The sequence below is a fragment of the Mytilus galloprovincialis genome, chromosome 9 (genome assembly GCF_965363235.1).
Source record: "Mytilus galloprovincialis chromosome 9, xbMytGall1.hap1.1, whole genome shotgun sequence".
Taxonomy (NCBI): domain Eukaryota; kingdom Metazoa; phylum Mollusca; class Bivalvia; order Mytilida; family Mytilidae; genus Mytilus; species Mytilus galloprovincialis.
Genome location: NC_134846.1, coordinates 74,048,566 through 74,066,245, shown reverse-complemented (window position 1 = coordinate 74,066,245; position 17,680 = coordinate 74,048,566). Strand labels below are relative to the sequence as shown.

The 17,680-nt window shown below is 33.5% G+C and overlaps 1 protein-coding gene across 3 annotated transcripts; it reads right to left on the bottom strand.

The window, feature by feature from the left end:
• Positions 1 to 143: 143 nt before the first annotated feature.
• Positions 144 to 17,540, bottom strand: LOC143045910 (myosin heavy chain, striated muscle-like). 3 transcript variants are annotated; one of them, XM_076218748.1, is made up of 27 exons: positions 17,519 to 17,540; positions 16,851 to 17,134; positions 15,651 to 15,794; positions 14,848 to 15,032; positions 14,254 to 14,371; positions 13,665 to 13,757; positions 12,472 to 12,535; positions 12,067 to 12,269; positions 11,148 to 11,549; positions 10,488 to 10,835; positions 10,075 to 10,269; positions 9,519 to 9,606; positions 8,743 to 9,118; positions 7,915 to 8,380; positions 7,369 to 7,724; positions 6,911 to 7,058; positions 6,147 to 6,725; positions 5,528 to 5,724; positions 5,155 to 5,287; positions 4,697 to 4,913; positions 4,137 to 4,377; positions 3,465 to 3,918; positions 2,861 to 3,100; positions 2,433 to 2,633; positions 1,845 to 2,024; positions 1,492 to 1,534; positions 144 to 431 (listed from the first exon to the last, which is right to left on the bottom strand). In XM_076218748.1, the coding sequence occupies exons 2-26, from the start codon at positions 17,049 to 17,051 to the stop codon at positions 1,529 to 1,531; spliced, it is 5,835 nt and encodes a 1,944-aa protein (XP_076074863.1). In that variant the 5' UTR covers positions 17,052 to 17,134; positions 17,519 to 17,540; the 3' UTR covers positions 144 to 431; positions 1,492 to 1,528. The 3 variants fall into 3 exon arrangements, with proteins under 3 accessions (XP_076074863.1, XP_076074864.1, XP_076074865.1); XM_076218749.1 differs by having other exon boundaries at positions 1,492 to 1,531; XM_076218750.1 differs by lacking the exons at positions 15,651 to 15,794; positions 16,851 to 17,134; positions 17,519 to 17,540 and adding an exon at positions 15,591 to 15,637.
• Positions 17,541 to 17,680: the final 140 nt, after the last annotated feature.

Sequence of the window (17,680 nt, the reverse complement as noted above, 5' to 3'; positions counted from 1 at the left end):
ATAAGAAGATTCTTTAATGGTATCTTCACATAAAAGTAGTATAATCCATACACAACCGTTCTTGTTTTGTGACAATGCCATTGCTAGATATGGTTGATTCCTCAGATATTCCACCACGTCGTTGTTTAACAAGAACACAAAGGTTTGAGCACATATATTTATTTGCAGGGAATAACAAGAGAAAAAAATATATCTGTAACACAAATCCTAGAAAGATCACACGGACTATAATTACATTTTTACATGTCAGTGATCACTATATAAAACTATACTCTTGATTTGAATAAAAAAATAAATAAATAGTCCAATAAATTAATGAACGTTCTCAATCAATTCGTCCACTTCACATGTAACTATATAAACAGTCTTCTTCACTCTCTGGCTGTGTCACATTATAAAGGGTAAAACAGAGTTGTCTCCCGTCCTACAGTCTGAAAAAGAATTAAAATATAAAAGATTTGTTTTTTTTAGATAAAAATGTTTAATACAAATGAAACGAAATCTTGGTATTTGAAAATAAAACTGCAACTCGTCGAAACTAAGCATAAAACACAAAATTTCAAATGTTTAAATAATGGGACTTGCTTCACACCTGTTTTTTAAGAACCTTAAATCAGGTACGGTAAACATATAAAACAAGTGAAACTGTGAGCTACTTCTCACTGATGATACCCCCGCCGCAAGTGGATAATATTAATAGTGTAAAAATATGCAAGTGTTCGGTAAACAGGAAGTTGTCAAGTGATGAATCTGAAAACGCATCACACGGTATAGCTGACTTATATAAATCTCGAAACCAAATTTCAGAAATCCTTGTATTGTAGTTCCTGAGAAAAATGTGACGAAAATTTTCAACTTGGCTATCATGTGTAAAATCATACACGTGTTCGGTAAACAGGAAGTTGTCAAGTGATCAATCTGAAAACGCATCACACGGTATAGCTGACTTAGATAAACCCTGAAACCAAATTTCAGAAATCCTTGTATTGTAGTTCCTGAGAAAAATGTGACGAAAGTTTCATGGGACGGACTGACTGACGGACGGACTGACTGACTGACGGACGGACGGACTGACGGACGGACTGACGGACGGACTGACTGACAGACAGAGGTAAAACAGTATACCCCCCTTTTTTGAAAGCGGGGGTATAAATATATCTTTAAAAAAAGATCTTTTAAACATTTTTGGGGTATCAAAACCAGAAGAGGGTATAAAGAAATCTGAAACAAGATTAGAAAAGCTTATAATTAATAATACCAAAACCAGAGAAGCTTATAATGAAATTACGAAAGCCGTCAATAAAAGTCAACTTTGCCTGTGTTTTGATGTTTACTCGTTATGACTACTGCATGTTTAGTTTTCATCTACCGGAAGACTATTGTTTTAATTCAAATAGGCATAATATAAACTTAGTTATTGTAATACTGTCGTTGATATCTAACATATGTTGCTTTTTTAAACATCATTGTCAATTTATAGTCCATATTTACCTAGTATCTCCTTATGGCACTCTGTACACAGCACAGCTTACTGCTGGAAAGAAAACAAAATGTAACATTGGATAAATTAACTTTTCACAACCCCTTTTATAAATGATTGTATGTGTATCCAATCGATCATTATATGCATAACGGTAAGAGTTCTGTCATAATTTATACAAAAGTTTACGATAATAGTGATATTGTGTTGTTACTGATTTCTTTCGGTTGCTGATTTTTACTTATAGATATGTGTGCCTAATGCACATTTACCATATCCGAACTTTATAAAATCAATAATATTCAAAAAGATGAAGATATCAATAAAACAAATAAAATATAGTTTAACTAATATTACTACTTACAGTTGAGCTCATGTTGCTAACTGAAACACTTTTTATGGTCCTTGTACTGGACATTGAGCTACGGTTTTTGGTACGAAGTTTTGTCAGGGATGCTTCTGAACTCTCTGCACGCTCTTCAGCATCTTCAAGTTCGGCCTGAACTTTGCGGTATTTAGCCAGATTAATTGCAGCAATTTCTTCCTGAAATTGAAGAAAATCCATTAAAATCTTTCTGATAAAATTTTGAAAAAGCAACTTGACATAACTCTATTTGCGAATCTGACTTTGGAATCCGAGACTATATTCACCTTAAAGTTATAGTTCTTTTACTCGACAAGTAATATTGTTTTCCAGAATTAATTATTTTAGAAGTTATATTGTGTTCCTTAAGTAATTATTTTCGAAGTTGCATAACATAATAACTACATTGTAACCTTTCACAATCGATATAATTTTACTTTTGACATGAATATTATCATAATTAATGTGTATTCCTTACTTTTTTTTATAATGTTATTTCTTTAATTTAAAATTCAAACCTTAAAAAAACAGGATCGTATTACAAAGGATTTTAGATCAAAAAGTGGGAAATGCATATAATTGACTTACAGCTTCCTCGACTTGACGTTTGAATGTCTTGACTTTGGATTGAAGTTTGTCAATCATGTCCGTAAGTCTTTCTTGACCCTTGCGGTCTTCATCACATTGGAAGGCCAATTCCTTCATCCTGCGGTCAGCCTTGCGCATGTTTTTCTGTGTTTCAGCATGGCGACGTTGTTCGTTGTCTAATTCGCTCTCAAGATCTTGGACCTAATGAGGAAATAATCAGTGAAATAATTATCCGATTTTACAACTGTGGTTACCGTATTTTTTTATATTGCTGTAGTAACATAGTCTCTTTCTTAATAAAACATTAACGAAGAAATAAACAGGTTGTTATGTTTTAGACTATATATTTTTTTACTGAAATAATACATGTTTAAAAATATACCTGTCGACGAATTATTCTCCTTTTTGACTTCTGAAATTTTACTTACTCTCTGTTCCAACTTGGCGATGACTTTTCTGCCTCCTTTAACACCACTCGCCTCAGCCTCGTCAACACGGACATGCAATTCCTTTATGGTTATTTCCAAAGTCTTTCTCATTTTCTCGATTTGAGAACTGTGTTCTTGTTCAGCTCTGAGTTCATCAGAAAGTCTTGTGGTATCCATAACGGCTCTCTTGGCACGGTCATCGGCAGCCTTAATCTCGTTTTGAAGTTCATCCAGATCAGCCTAATCATGTTAAAAAATGAATAAATATTTTTACAGTTTAAATTGTCACGGCAAATGTTATCACTTTTGTTGATCCTTAATTGGAATACAATGTTCTTCTATTTAAATTTTACTGTAATACTCTAAGTTTATTCGAACTGACTTTGAATCTAGAACTTAAAGCGCTATTGTCTAAACAGTTTTACTTCTAGTATTGAATTTCTCTCAACCCTTACTTTAAATCTTAGGTTTTGATTTACTTCTATTTCATATTATTTTGTGCAAGGGAAACGACCTTTCTCTTATCAAATAATTGCATTCAAATAAATTGATACATTTCAAAATCACTGTCTGGTATTCAAATTATAAATACAAATGTGCTTACAGACATGGCTTGCATATCTCCCTCAACCTTTCTCTTTTGAGCTTGTGCCGAACTGACTTGAGCGGCCAATTCGTTGATGCGATCTTGTGATTCATAGAGTTCACTTTCAGCTGTTTTTCTTGCCCTCTCGGATTGCTCGAGAGCTGATCTGACTTCATCGACTTCGCTGACAAGAAGGTTGCAACGTCTCTCGATCATGACGTAAGATTCACGTGACTCATCACGGGCACGTGTTTCCTCTTCGAGCTTTAAGGTGAGTTCTTGAATTTGAACCACATATCTCTTGAGATTCTTTTCAGCCTCGGCCTTAGCTCTGTTTGATGTATCAAGAGCCATCTCAAGTTCATTAATGTCTTGTTCAAGTTTCTTTCTGATCCTGTGTGCCTCAGCTTTACCCTTAGCCTCTGCATCCAGACTGATTTGCATGGATTCGAGAGCTCTCTGGTGGTTGCGTCTGCAATTAAACAGTGAATAAGAAAAATAAAGATCTTATAATCTTCTTAGGCTAATTTTAAAGCATCAATGTTTAACATTGCTATCTTTGAAATTATTTTTTTAAATGCAAAAAGTCTATTCATCATTAATAATAAAAACGTCTACTCTTAGGACAGAAATTCGGAAAGACAGGGCAACAATTTTCACATCGGAGCAAGATTTATGTTTCTAACATACCGAGTATTTTCAAATTCTTCTTCCTTCTCGTGGATTCTTCTATCAATTTCAGTTCGGATGGTAGACATTTCCAGCTGAGAACGCACAACTTTAGCCTCCTCCTGTTCCAATGCAGATTCGGCTTCTTCCAAAGCAGCTTGGAGTTCTTCCTTCTCCATCTCAAGACGTCTCTTTGCTTTTTCGATCTCGTGGGAACTCCTGCCACCATCACTCAGTTGGTCGGATAACTCACGGATTTCATCTATAAAATTATAATTTAATATATTATATTTCGTATTTACTATATGAATTGATTTTATTACCGATAAAGTTTAAATGCTGAAATAGTTATAAGGTTGGTAGAAATTATGAACATGAACATTACAAATCGGTATGCACCACCGAATAGTCTTTACATCTAAGTATCCAGCATGAGTATTTTTCCAGATAATCCGACAAATTCGTATCTTAAGTTAACTAGACATTCAATACTTATATACTAATTATTTCTTAAGATAGATTCACGAGCATTAAATCAATTATTTTAAAAATTAATATAGATCTGCATTTGTCTAGCTTACCAGCAAGATTTTTGTTTTCTCTTCTGAGAGCCTCAATTGTGTCACTGGTCTCTTCATACTGAGCTTTAACTCTGAAGAGTTCAGCAGAGTAACCGCGAGCCTCGGTATGAGCTGTATCAATCTCGGTTTGGAGCTCTTTAACTTTAAGAGTCCATTCTTGGATTGTCCTGTCAAATTGTCTTTGCTTCTTTTCTAAAGTGCTGGAGTTAACATTTGACTGTAAAAGTAAGATAATAAAATTGAGAATGGAAATAGGGAATGTGTCAAAGAGACAAAAACTCGACCAAAGAGCAGAATACAAATACATGTAGTTGAAAAACTTGTTTCTATGTAAGGTTTTAACTTGCTTTCAAGACACTATAGTCAATTTTAAAGTATATTCATGTTTTAATTTTTATCTTTATTTTATTTGGCTTCTGCTATATATCAAAATGAGCGAAAATTACACTCATACTTACACGTTCGACCTCAATAAGGAGATCGTCAAGTTCTCCTTGCAGTCTGTTCTTGGCCTTTTCCAATCCACTAGCTTTAGCATTTGCAGCCTCGGCTGCCTGTTCAGCCTCTGCCAATTTTGCAGAAAGTTTGCGTCTGAAATGACAGAAGTTGCAAATGAATTCTGTTCTTTTAACAAGATGACATGGATTTTAACAATAGATTATAAAGATTGTACTTCTCAATAATTCTTTCAAGGGAAATGGTTTTAAAAGAATAAATTTAATGATTTCCTTCAAAAAACACTATTAAAAAAAGACACTACCATAAAAAAGAAAGCAAAAATATTATTATGTTACGTGCACTATTCCCCCTATAAACTAAAAATATACATACTTTGACTCTTCCAACTCGTCTGCTTTGGCGGCACCTTCGGTCTCATATTTAGACCTCCATTGTTGTGCTTCGTTCTTTGCTTTCGAGAGTTGGCGTTGAAGATCGCTCTTTGACTCCTGTTCTTCTTCTAATGATTCACGCACCGAATCAACGTCAGCATTCAAGTTTCTAACCTCACTCTGGAATTTCTGGCGCATCTACAGTAAAACAAAAAAAGTCTTATCACTATATATACAGCAAATATTCTACCACACTATAACGAGACGGTTATCATATCAGATGTTTTATCAGTCCAATGTAATGATATCAGCACAAGAGCCTTCGGACTTTTATTTGTTTTTAAGTGAATTGGTTGAGTTTATACACCAATAAATTCCTTTAAAAAGTCGTTCAATTCTATAATGTTATGTTTTAATGTAATGTTTTATACTTTATAAAGGATATCGATTTCAACTATGCACATATACTACATTAGCATAATCAATAAAAATCAAAAGAAAGCAGGTTTGACTGTAATTCTTTGTCATACGCAAAAGTAACCAATTTTAAGCATTTGTGTAGAAAGGAAATGAAAATATCAACATTTTACATGTTTAATGATTAATGATTAATAACTTACCCTGGTTTCCTCCTCAAGTGAACGTTTGGCTTCTTCTAATTGACTGGTAAGGGCAGATTTGTCCTTGGTCAAACTACCAATGGTGTGCTCAGCATCTTCCAGTTGTCGGTTAATTTCAGTCACCTCACTTTGGAGTTTTGATTTCTGTGAATTGATTTCAACAATTGTTCTCTGGGTTTCTTCAACTTTATAGGTTATTTCTGAGATTTGGGACTCATACTGTTTGGCCACCTTGTCTGACACACCCCTATTCTTCATGGAATGAGAAAGTTGACTTTGGACATCGTCGAGTTCACGTTTAAGATCTTTTTTCTCCTTTTCTAATCTGGATTTGAGTTTGTTCAATTGGTCGATCTGGTCAGCCATCTCGTTGTTAGATTCTTGCTGTTTTTTCCTGAACTGAGCAACTTGAGCCTCACTTTGAAGTGTCATTTCCTCCATTTCACGACGAAGTCTCATCAATTCGTGTTCACGTTTTTTGTTGAGGTCCATTTGAGCCTGTGTAGCACCGCCTTGTTCTTCCAGTTGAGAACTAAGTTCGTCCAATTCCCTAGCCAGTTCATTGCGTTGTTTCTCAACCTTAAACAAAGGGATATTGTTAACATGTAATAGCTTTTAAGCGCTGATGCATGAAATAGTTTATCTAAAAGTTTAGAAATATATTAAAAAACGATCTGTTTTGTTATAACCTTGATGTACATTTTACATTTTCAACTGACTTAAAACTTAAGCAGGATTATATAAGGATTCGTCATTCGACATACTTTAGCTCTTGCAGCTCTCTCGGCTTCCAATTCTTCTTCCAATTCCTCAATAATCTGTTGAAGTTCCTTAATTTTCCTGCTTTGATTTGCATTAACTCCCTCGCAGTCCTCAATTCTAGAATGCAAACTGTTGAGTTCGACATCTTTCCTAAAATTATAAATATTTGCACATAATTTTAACATTAAGAATCAGTGATACGTTAAAACTAATTTGACAATCAATTTTATTAGGAAAAAGGAACTAATTTTATTAAGAAAGCCAATTTTACTGCATTAAAACACTTTTCTAGATTAACTTTAGGAATGGTATAAGACAGATGTTTGCTAAGACATATTGTTTAAATGCATTTAGGAAGGAAGGGAGCTTAAGGTCACACTCGTTTTAAGTATTACAACCTTATACATTATTATTATCACCATAGAAATGTAGGTAGCATTAAAAGATATTATGTATATACCTCCTAACTGCTTCTTCCATTTCTCTCTTGACACCTTCTAATTCTTCTACAACTTCTTGTGTTGCCTTCAAGTCTTGTTCAACCTTACGCTTGGATTTCTCAACATCTCCTCTGACTTTCTTTTCCCTCTCTAAGTTATCTTCCATCTCGTCAAGAGTACTTTCAAGTTTTGCCTTAATTTTGTTGAGATGATTTACTTTGTCTTCTTCCTTTTGTAGATCTGCAAGAGTCTTTTTGTTAACTTCTTCCAAATTTTTCTTTTCTTTACCTAATTTGCTTATTTGTTCATCTTGCTGTGCCATCTCACCTTGGAGAGTCTTGATTTGGTTGTCCTTGTGCGTCTTATCTTGTTCAGCCTGTTTGAAAATAAAATAAATACCAAATATCAATATAAAAATCAGAAAGACTCAGGAAACTGAAATAAACGATACAAGTAAAAACAAAACCGACATTTTTTTTCGGATTATATTCACTGAAAGCATTGTCATGCCTTCATACTGAAAAAAAGCTATCTACTATTATTCAGGAATTATAATTCATAATTACCTTGGCTAATGTTGTCTCGAGATCCTCGATGTCTCTCTTCATCTCAGAATTTTCACCTTCCATTTTCTTCTTCAAACCTTCCAATTCAGAAGCAGCATCTTCCTCATCGAGTAGACGTTCTTCCATCTCTTTCATTTGTGATTCGAATTCAGCCTTCTGTGTGATAAGTTGCTCTACTCTTTGTTCAAGGTCAACAACGTTATCTTGCTCAGATTGCAGTTGTAGGTACATGTCATTCTTCTGTTCCAACAATTCAACGTTTTTAATTTCAAGTTCTTTCTTTATCTTTTCCAATTTGGCTATATCTTCTTCCATTTTCTTCATCTCTTCGAGTTTCTTCTGCATTTCTTCCTCTTCGCGGGCAATGTTCAACATAGGTTTGACTTTGGCGTACATCTTCCACCATTGCCAGTTACGGAGCAATAACCATTTTCTGATGTTACGCTGGATGACAGACAGACCAACTCTAAGTAAACAACGAAAAAGTAAGTGCTTTAAAGGTTTTTTTTGTAAATTCAAGATAGGGAGATAGGTCTTTTTTTTAATGTCCAACATTATCAATAACAAGCTAAAATAAGTTCGAATAGGATTATAAATATACATTTTTATACGAAGTATTTTAAAAGACTTTCATTTTGTTTTACCTCGAAACACCAATTACGAATAGAAAAGAACTGCATTGAAATAATCATCAAAAAATGACATTTTTATTTATTAGTTGTCTTTTATATTCAATTGTCATGATGGAATTATATATAGATATTAGAAAATGTGGTACGAGTGCCAATGAGACAACTCTTCATCCAAGTCACAGCTATAAAAACTAACCTTTGATCCTGAAGTTTCTTGTATGCCTTTCTGATCAAAAAGGCTCTGATGTGGGCTTGCATCATGGAAATGATTGCACCAAGACGTTCATCACGCATATTTTCTAGGTTACCCAAAACACCAGCTTTGAAGAAGACTTTGGTATTTCCAAGTTTGTATTCTGCTGGATCAAGCTGTAAAGCCAATAGTACTTTTTCTGTGACAACTTTGCCGTCAACAAATCCCTGTGGTACAGCACTTGCAGCCAGAATTGAATATCTTTGTTTGAACTCTGCATATATGATTCTGCTTGGGTATCCCTTACGACAGATACGGATTCCTTCCAGTACACCGTTACATTGGAGCTGGTTCAATACTAATGCAGCATCAATCAGACCTGGAAAAAATAGACATTTCTAATTGATATATACACCAAATACTGTTAAGCAGGCATCAAGAAGACCTAGAAACAATTAAACAATACAAGTATTAGCTTTCAAAACAAATAAAACTCTTATACTCCCCACTGGGAAAGTTTTATTCATTTAAAGCAAACTTTAAAAATGCGTACACATTTATTAGTTCGATATCTTTCAACATTTAATACTATCCTCATATTTTGTATATATATGATGTGCAGTTTGGCAGTTTTGGTATTATAGGCAATTCTTTAAATCAAAAATAGGACATTAGAAGCGCTTATTGATTTGACAATTAAGATAATCAAGACAGACTTTTATTTAGATTAATTCATATGTGTAATGGTACCATTGATGTATTGCATAACTAACACTTACCTGGTTGTTTCAATTCGTTTGGAATGATACACCTGACGAAATGAGGATGGGTGGCATACAAGTTCTTCATCAATTTGTTCAAAGATTCCTGTAAAAATGAAGTAAATTATGCAAGAAATCTGTAATGTTATTATTCTAATCAATTTCAAGATGTAACATGCAGCAAGATATTTTTTCGCAACTATTCAACAGTATGAATAACGATGGCTATTTTATGTTTATTTTAAGTGTTTAAAATAATTTTGATTATTATATCGGCACAAAACTGTTTATGTGTATGTTTAACAACAAGATTTTCTACAAATTCGGTACATTATACTGCAGGGTGATAACTCTGTAAAAATCAACAGAAAGTTTAACCACGTTCTATTGCTAGGGAAATATTAAGTTTCTCAATTCTTGTCAAAGGGTCAAAGTAAACAATTTTCAAAATTTTATGAAAATTAAACGAGCCAAATTTAGTCATGGTGCTTGCTACCACCTTAAGTAAAACAACATAATAAATATTTGACATTTCAAAGTAGTGAAATACAAACAACCCTATAAACAGACTTACCCTGTGTACAGCAGAAATGGTCTGGAAAGCAGAGGACTTCTTCTTCTTCTTGGGTCCACCACTTCCTTCTGCGGGAGTTTCTGCTGCAAAGAGAGTCTGGACTAAGTGTTCCTTTGATTGTTGCAACAATTGTACAACAGTTTCGTTGATTGGATCCTTGTTTTTGTCCAACCATCCCTTGAGGTTGTATGGTACCTTTGGTAATTGAGATAAATGAAAAACTTTATTTCAATAAATGTAACAATTGAAAATAAAGACGTAGACATATATATATATATTTTCCCATAAAATTGGTGTGTTATTAAATCTTGATATTGTTGTATTCTCCTTTATATGGTTTGTCATTTTAAGTTCTTTTAAAATAGGTCGGCAGTTCCACTGTCGAACTGTTCTGTTACTATGTTTATACTTACAATTCCGGCGTAATGATGGAGTTCAAAGTCGCCATTCGCACCCTTGGCTGCCTTTCCTGGTTTGGTGAAGTTGGGTGATTTACCCATGTGGTTGGAGAACAACATTTCTTTCAAGGACTTATCGTCAGCTTTAGGGAACATGCACTGTTCTTCAAGGATGGACAAGATGCCCATTGGTTTCTCGATCAGATCGATACAGGCTTGCAAATCCATACCGAAGTTGATAAACTCCCAGTGGATTCCCTCTTTTTTATACTCCTCCTGCTCCAGTACAAACATAGTGTAGTTGAAGAACTGTTGAAGTCTCTCATTGGTGTAGTTAATACACAATTGCTCGAATGTGTTGAACTGCAAAAAAAAAGTAAAAAAATGAAATACTAACGTGTGTTTAGTCGTCTGTCGTTTTATTTCATTTTATATAATCAGGACGAAGACTAGAAATAAAAAAGCTACCTGTTTTAAATATTTAGTTATAGTTTTGTATTATTTAATTTTTGTTTGGTTTTTGCCTTTATTGTCTATGTTATTGCATTGATTCAATGCTAATAGTATAACATGCTGATTTTCATGAAGGCAGTTCCAATCAAAGATTATTTGTTGCTTTGAATATATAATTAGAATTAAAAAAAGTATGAATAACATATAAAAAAACCCACTTACATCAAAGATTTCAAAACCTGCAATATCTAGTACTCCAATGTAGTAATTTCTCTTATTTTTTGTATCAAGACTGTGGTTGACTCTCTTGACTAGCCAGTTGAACACACGATCATACAAAGATTTGGACATAGCACTGATGGAGTTGACGACTTGATCTTTGGTACGAGACTGGGCCACGACCTCTGTGCCGACCTTGATCTTTGGCTTGACAAGAGATTTAATGAAATCGTTTGAATTAACTCCTAAGAGGAATGAAACTTTTTCAGCCTCTGTGGTGCCGTCTGGTTCAGCTTGTTCTCCTCTCTGTTTGAATTTCATTTCACCCATGTGCAAGATGGCGGCGGTACATTTGTAACAACTCTTCTTCTCATCCTGTGTGAAGCCCAGAATGTCGAAAGCTTCCTGAAAAGTAAAATAATTTAAAATATTTTAAGCCATATTTTTTTCCTTTTCAATTTCCTGATCGTGCAAAAATTGACAAGGAAAGCATTGCTTTGGAATATTACCCTATGCTATATGATGTTCAAAAGGGGAGAGTCTAAGAAGCCATTTCAATTTGTACACATATTTTTCGGAACGGCATTGAATGAAATTGTGTTCTTTAAACGGTCCCTCGTGATTTGCTTTGATTTCATATCAATAAAAGTAATTGATAAATTGACGAAAAAAACTTCTTCATTTGCTGAACTACATATAAGATTAATAAGAAGATCTGGTATGATTATAAAGGTGATAACTCTCCACTAGAGACCAAATGACGAAAAAGCTAGTAACTATAAGTCACCGTACGCGACCTTCAACAAAGAGCAAAAACCTTTACCGCAGCATGCTATCCAATTTTCATTGAAAATTGTAAATCTGAGGTCAAAATCAAAACGCGTTGGTTTTGGAAAGCCTAATTATTTTTTAATGTACTAACGTCCATGAGCTTCATTTCCTCATTATCATCAATGGAGTCGACGGTTAGAGCACCTTGGTTGATAAATGTATAAAGAGCTGGATCGGGGGTAAGTAACATCATTTCATGGCTTTCTTTCATGGCGGGTGTCATCAGCTGATAGAAAACGTGGTAGTTTCTTTCGGCAGATAAGCAGAAAGTGACACGAGATTTCTCCAGCAGATCTGTTAGAAAAAATAAGTTAGTGTAATACAATTTGCATTTACACATCTTTAGACATAACTTTATCAGTATATATTGCAAAAAAAACTGCTTATATTGCTTTTATCCATTGAAATCTAGACACTTTTCTTTTTAGTAATTGAAGCATGAACTTTTTTGAATTTGTTATTTGACAAAGTATTTATGAAACAAATGAAAACTTACATGTTTCAATATCAGCACCAGCAATTTTACCATCAGGACCAAAGTGAATTCGGATAAACTTTCCCTGTTAAATAAAAAGGAGATAAAGGAATGCACATGAATATTACCCTTTTTAGACATATTTTCAAATGCAATTTCAGCATCATATTAGAAAGAAAAACAAAATATACAATTATATATGAGCCAGTCCATGCGAAAAGGTACAAAAACGAAAAATTTACGAAATTCTAAAAAGTGTGCATAATTATTGGTAGTAGACTTGTGATTTATAAAACACATTTAATTTCCCTCATATCATCAAGCTGTGAGCTACACGCACCTGCGAGTGTTGAGAACCCCCCCCCCCTAGTTTTATCAAGATTTTTAGTGAATTATTTCATGTATTTCAATCATTTTCAAAGTACAGTTTAAATGGCTTGATTTGCCAATTGATAACGTTAAACCTTGTAGCAGTGGGGATAAGGCTCTCGCTTACGATGCGGATATCAATGCAATCAAACCGGGCAACGGTTCGAATCCCGTGCAACTAAGGTTGATTTATATAATATTAAATAACTTAACTTAACTTATATAATATTAAATAACTTAACTTAACTTAAATTTCAATTTCTAAAACACAAGCTGTCATAGTTTTTGCATTTTCCCTCATGTTTTAATGTTGTCTTTCTTTCTTTAAACCTGTAGATCTGACGGAAATTATTGACTTTTGTCTCTGTAGTGTCATAATTTTTTGTAGTTTCTGGTCGGTATAGCATTAGTCCGGGGAACAAATGATTTTACACTTGCTCAAATACCAAAAATTCAGATATTTCTACGTCTTTTTCGGTTTTAGTTGACAAATTCGGGATAGAATTGACAATCTTATGAATGTTTACATTAATGTAATTTTTTTTCGGATAAAATCGTTTTTCAAAAATACTATAACAAACTTTGATAACGTGTCCTGTAAAGTTTACCAAAAGGACTTTTTGTACCTTTTCGCATGGACTGGCTCATATAATTATCTAATAAATAACACTATATGTTAAAAGGATAAATTTCCATTGATTGATGAGTGTTTAACGATTTTTTTCAGCACGCTTGGGTCTTATTGGTGAATAAATATAACTTGTATTTGTTGGAACAATAGGTTTTAAAGTCTCAATTAATGTCGATAATAACAAGTTACACGCATGCCATTCGATAATACTTACGAATCTGGACGAGTTGTTATTTCTGGTAGTCTTAGCATTACCGTAGGCTTCAAGTACAGGGTTAGCTTGAATAATCTGGTCTTCCAATGAACCCTTCAAATGTACAAATACATCTGTTAATATATATAATGAAACGAAATCTGAATTCCTAAATTGATGATAAATTGAAAAGAAGTAAGTGCTTAGCAAATTTCATATATAGATATTGACTATTGCATTTAATTTCTAACTCTTTTATAAATGCTTTTACAGTTCAAACTGACCAAGGATATACGAATGATAACATATGAAAATAAGAAGATGTGGTAGAATTGCTAATGAGACAACTCCCCACTAGAGACTTAATGACATGGCGGTTAACAACTATACGGTCTTCCGCGATGAGCAAAACCCTTTTTCATGGGAGATAACTCGTGTACATGTCAAGAAACTCTAATTAGCCCGCTAATCATTTGCGAATTTTTAGGGTTATTCGTTCTTTCTTGCGATTAAATGAAAATTAACTAAATTATTCCATGTCATGTGACAATGTTTTACCCAATATAATTGTTTGTAATATATGTAAGGTATAATAATTAACACTATTCACCTTCTTTGAGGCTGATTCTTCTTCATCCTTTTCTTTCTTTGCAAGAGAGGCGGCGACTTTGGCGAAGTACATAATAACTTTTTTGGTGTTTTCTGTCTTTCCAGCACCAGATTCACCTCTGTAAGAAAAAGGGACATTAAGTAGATTTGATTTATTCAGCTAGAACTTTTGATCGAGGGTAAAGAAATGCTAATTAATGAAGTATATATACACGATCGATTGATTGTTGGTTGATTAACGTTCAGTGGCAAATATTTCATGCATGTTCAGGACGATATATGTAAATGAGAAAGAAAACAAAAGATTCAAAATAATCAAAAAAGAGCACTGTAGTGTACTCTGGTCAAATGATAAAAAAAAATCTCGTGTTTTATATAGATTAGACCGTTTGTTTTCTCATTTGAATGGTTTTACATTAGTAATTTTTGGGGCCCTTTATAGCTTGCTGTTCGGTGTGAGCCTAGGCTCCGTGTTGAGGACCATACCTTGACCTATAATGGTTTACTTTTATAAATTGTCTTGGATCGAGAGTTGTCTCATTGGCACTCATACCACATCTTCCTTTATGTATAAACATGTGATTTCAGAACTTACGTAATCAAACAAGACTGGTTTTCACGATCTTGCAACATGAACTGATAAGCATTGTCAGCCACAGAGAACAAATGGGGAGGCATCTCGGTTTTCCTCTTTCCCTTGAATTTAGCAACAACGCTGTCTGTGTAGATAGGGAGACGTCTGTATGGATTAACGGCAACGCAGAAAAGTCCAGAGTAGGTCTGTAAATTATAAATAAATCCACACTATTTTGTCTTCATCATGTTTTACGTGATCTTTGCTAGCCGAAAGTAGAGGAGGAGAGTGGATCGTAACCCTTGTCTAGCGAAGATGGTTTTGCCTATATGATTCCAATATCCACTGATGATGACCTTTCATTCGTAAATTCAGTAAAAATAATTTATAGGTTCGTTTTATCATGAAGCACGGATTTTTTTATGCTACAAATATGAAATTATGAGTTATAGCAAATTTTTCGGTTTTATTCAAATGCATATCGTTTTGATGTTGTTAGAGAAGCACGCATAAATGTTGAATTTTATTGAGAGGGGAAATTTTATATTTGATTATCCCGCATTGATTTCAGCCAATCAAAAGTTCGGATTCTTATGAAACATCTATGTACACTGTAACAGTATAGAGCCATAAAGTTTGAAAGAAAAATAAATCACCTATTACTTTGGCATTTAAATTTAACTCTTAATTAGATATCAATGTAAAGTGCAACAGGAAAGTATTTATAATTTAGTTCTGCTATATTCATTGATTCGAAAACTTACGTAAATAAGTGCGTTGGAATATCTAGCTCTCAGATTGTGAAGTACAGAAGCTTAACTTACGTAAATAAGTGCGTTGGAATATCTAGCTCTCAGATTGTGAAGTACAGAAGCTTCGTTCAAATATGTCATGTTAGCCATGTCTTCAATCATTTCATATTTGGGTGGATTCATCTGTTGGAGGTCATCTTTCTTAACTGTCCTGTCCTGTAAAGAAGTAAAACATCATTGTTTAGTATAGTCTGTAGTACCATGGTTGGTTGTTTTGATAAATGATGAACGTCTAGCGGCAATCATTACACGCATCTCCAAGACAATGGTATGTTAAGGTGAGAAGATCGTGATGGTTAGCATATTACGTCTATTTCAAATTGACTAGATGACAATTTGTCAAGGTTGAATTATTTTCTAGCATTTTGTATTTCATGTTACAATGTAAAATTATACTTTTGAATAAAAAAAAAAGTTGTCTAGCGTATTCATAAATTTTCTAGCATTTTGTATTCCATGTTACAATGTAAAATTATACTTTTGAATAAAAAAAAAAGTTGTCTAGCGTATTCATAATTGTTCACTTTATTTAGTTTTCACATTTTTGGAAACACGAGCCGATAAAAAGGACGTACAGTTTCTTAATTAGAGTTTCTTTTCGGAATTGGATCCATTTTTTTCAAAAGATTGAATCGAGAGTCAAACTATCAACTGTGTGTATTCAATCATGTTAGATTTGCGCATAATATGTCAATTGAGTTAACTAAAATAGATGAGCATGTGAATATGATCTTCCGAAGAAGTCAAATAATTAAATGGCTCTTTAATCTAACATAAACCCCAAAATTTGAAAAAAATAAATCGGAAAAGAAGATTTTCGAGTTTTAAATTGAATATTTACAAAAACAAGCCAAAATTGAGCATCAATATGTTAGGACCCGATGAATAATATCATTACCATCGGAAAACATGATTAAGTACTGAACACATTTCTTGTGCTTCAATAGTAAACATTTTAGAAAAGACATCAAATAACAAAACCATACACGCAATAATAAAACCATCATGGAGTATTCTCAATTTTCAATTGTTTATATAAATGAAAAAAAAATAAATTTTGACTTATATTTGGACATATTTATATTGTCACTTATTTTTTTTAATAAGTTCTATATCTTACTCATATCGCATTTATAATTAAAAATGAAAATTTCGGTTCTAGTTCCGTAACTAAGCATAATGTACCAGTTAATAATGGATAAATGACTGTACCTGCATTGAGTCGATACATTTAACGGTAATATCATCTCCTTTTGTGGACTGAATTTCAGCCTTTACAAATCCTTCTTTATCGTCGGGAATCCAGCACATTTTCTTGCCATCGAACTCCTTGGTTTGCTCTGCCATTAATTTCTTCCTATCTACCATAAGGTATTGATAGTCTGGATCTTTGGGGTCAATTTGGGACGACATCTTGATAGGGCGAAAGTGCTATAAGGAGACTTTTATACTCTGGACAAGTCCGTGTTGATGTGCAGAACCAGCTCTAGATAACTCTGCAAATGATAGCGCTAAATGTTAATGGTTTTATAAGAAGAAAAAAGATTTTTGTTCAACTATACGGGTGTTATTAGATTAGGGTTGTGTGTAAAGGAACAGTTTATTAGGGATAACAGGGTTTTTGTCACTCGGGAAAATATTTTTCATTTCAAACTGGTATATCACACTCATCCATAGGTTACCGGTACTATAATACAAATCAAATGCAAAATAAGAAAAGAAACAACATTAACATTTTAAATTCTCTTAGATTAATTATTCCAATAAAGTATTTATGAGAAAGAAAATTAATCTTGAAAGTCTTAAAGCTTTCACATTTGAGATGTATATAGTACAGAGGTATAAGGGTTTTAGGATGAAGGTATACACACTATACTTACATGTCTAAAGCTGTTCTGGTGCTCGGCTAAAGTATTTCTTTAGTTTTATACTTAGGCACGGACACCTATCAAATCCCTGTTATCTGATTGGCTTATCATTGTCGTTGATCGTTTTTTTTGGAAACCATTGAGAATACTAATATGGATATATCACCTTACTGT

Excerpts from the sequence above, each read along its gene's own strand:
- LOC143045910 (XM_076218748.1), bottom strand. The coding sequence starts at position 17,051 with ATGTCGTCCCAAATTGACCCCAAAGATCCAGACTATCAATACCTTATG. Across the intron at positions 3,101-3,464 it reads GAGATATGCAAGCCATGTCT|GCTGATCTGGATGAACTTCA; the intron begins GTAAGCACATTT and ends TAACATGATTAG. Across the intron at positions 2,025-2,432 it reads AACGTCAAGTCGAGGAAGCT|GAAGAAATTGCTGCAATTAA; the intron begins GTAAGTCAATTA and ends CTTCAATTTCAG.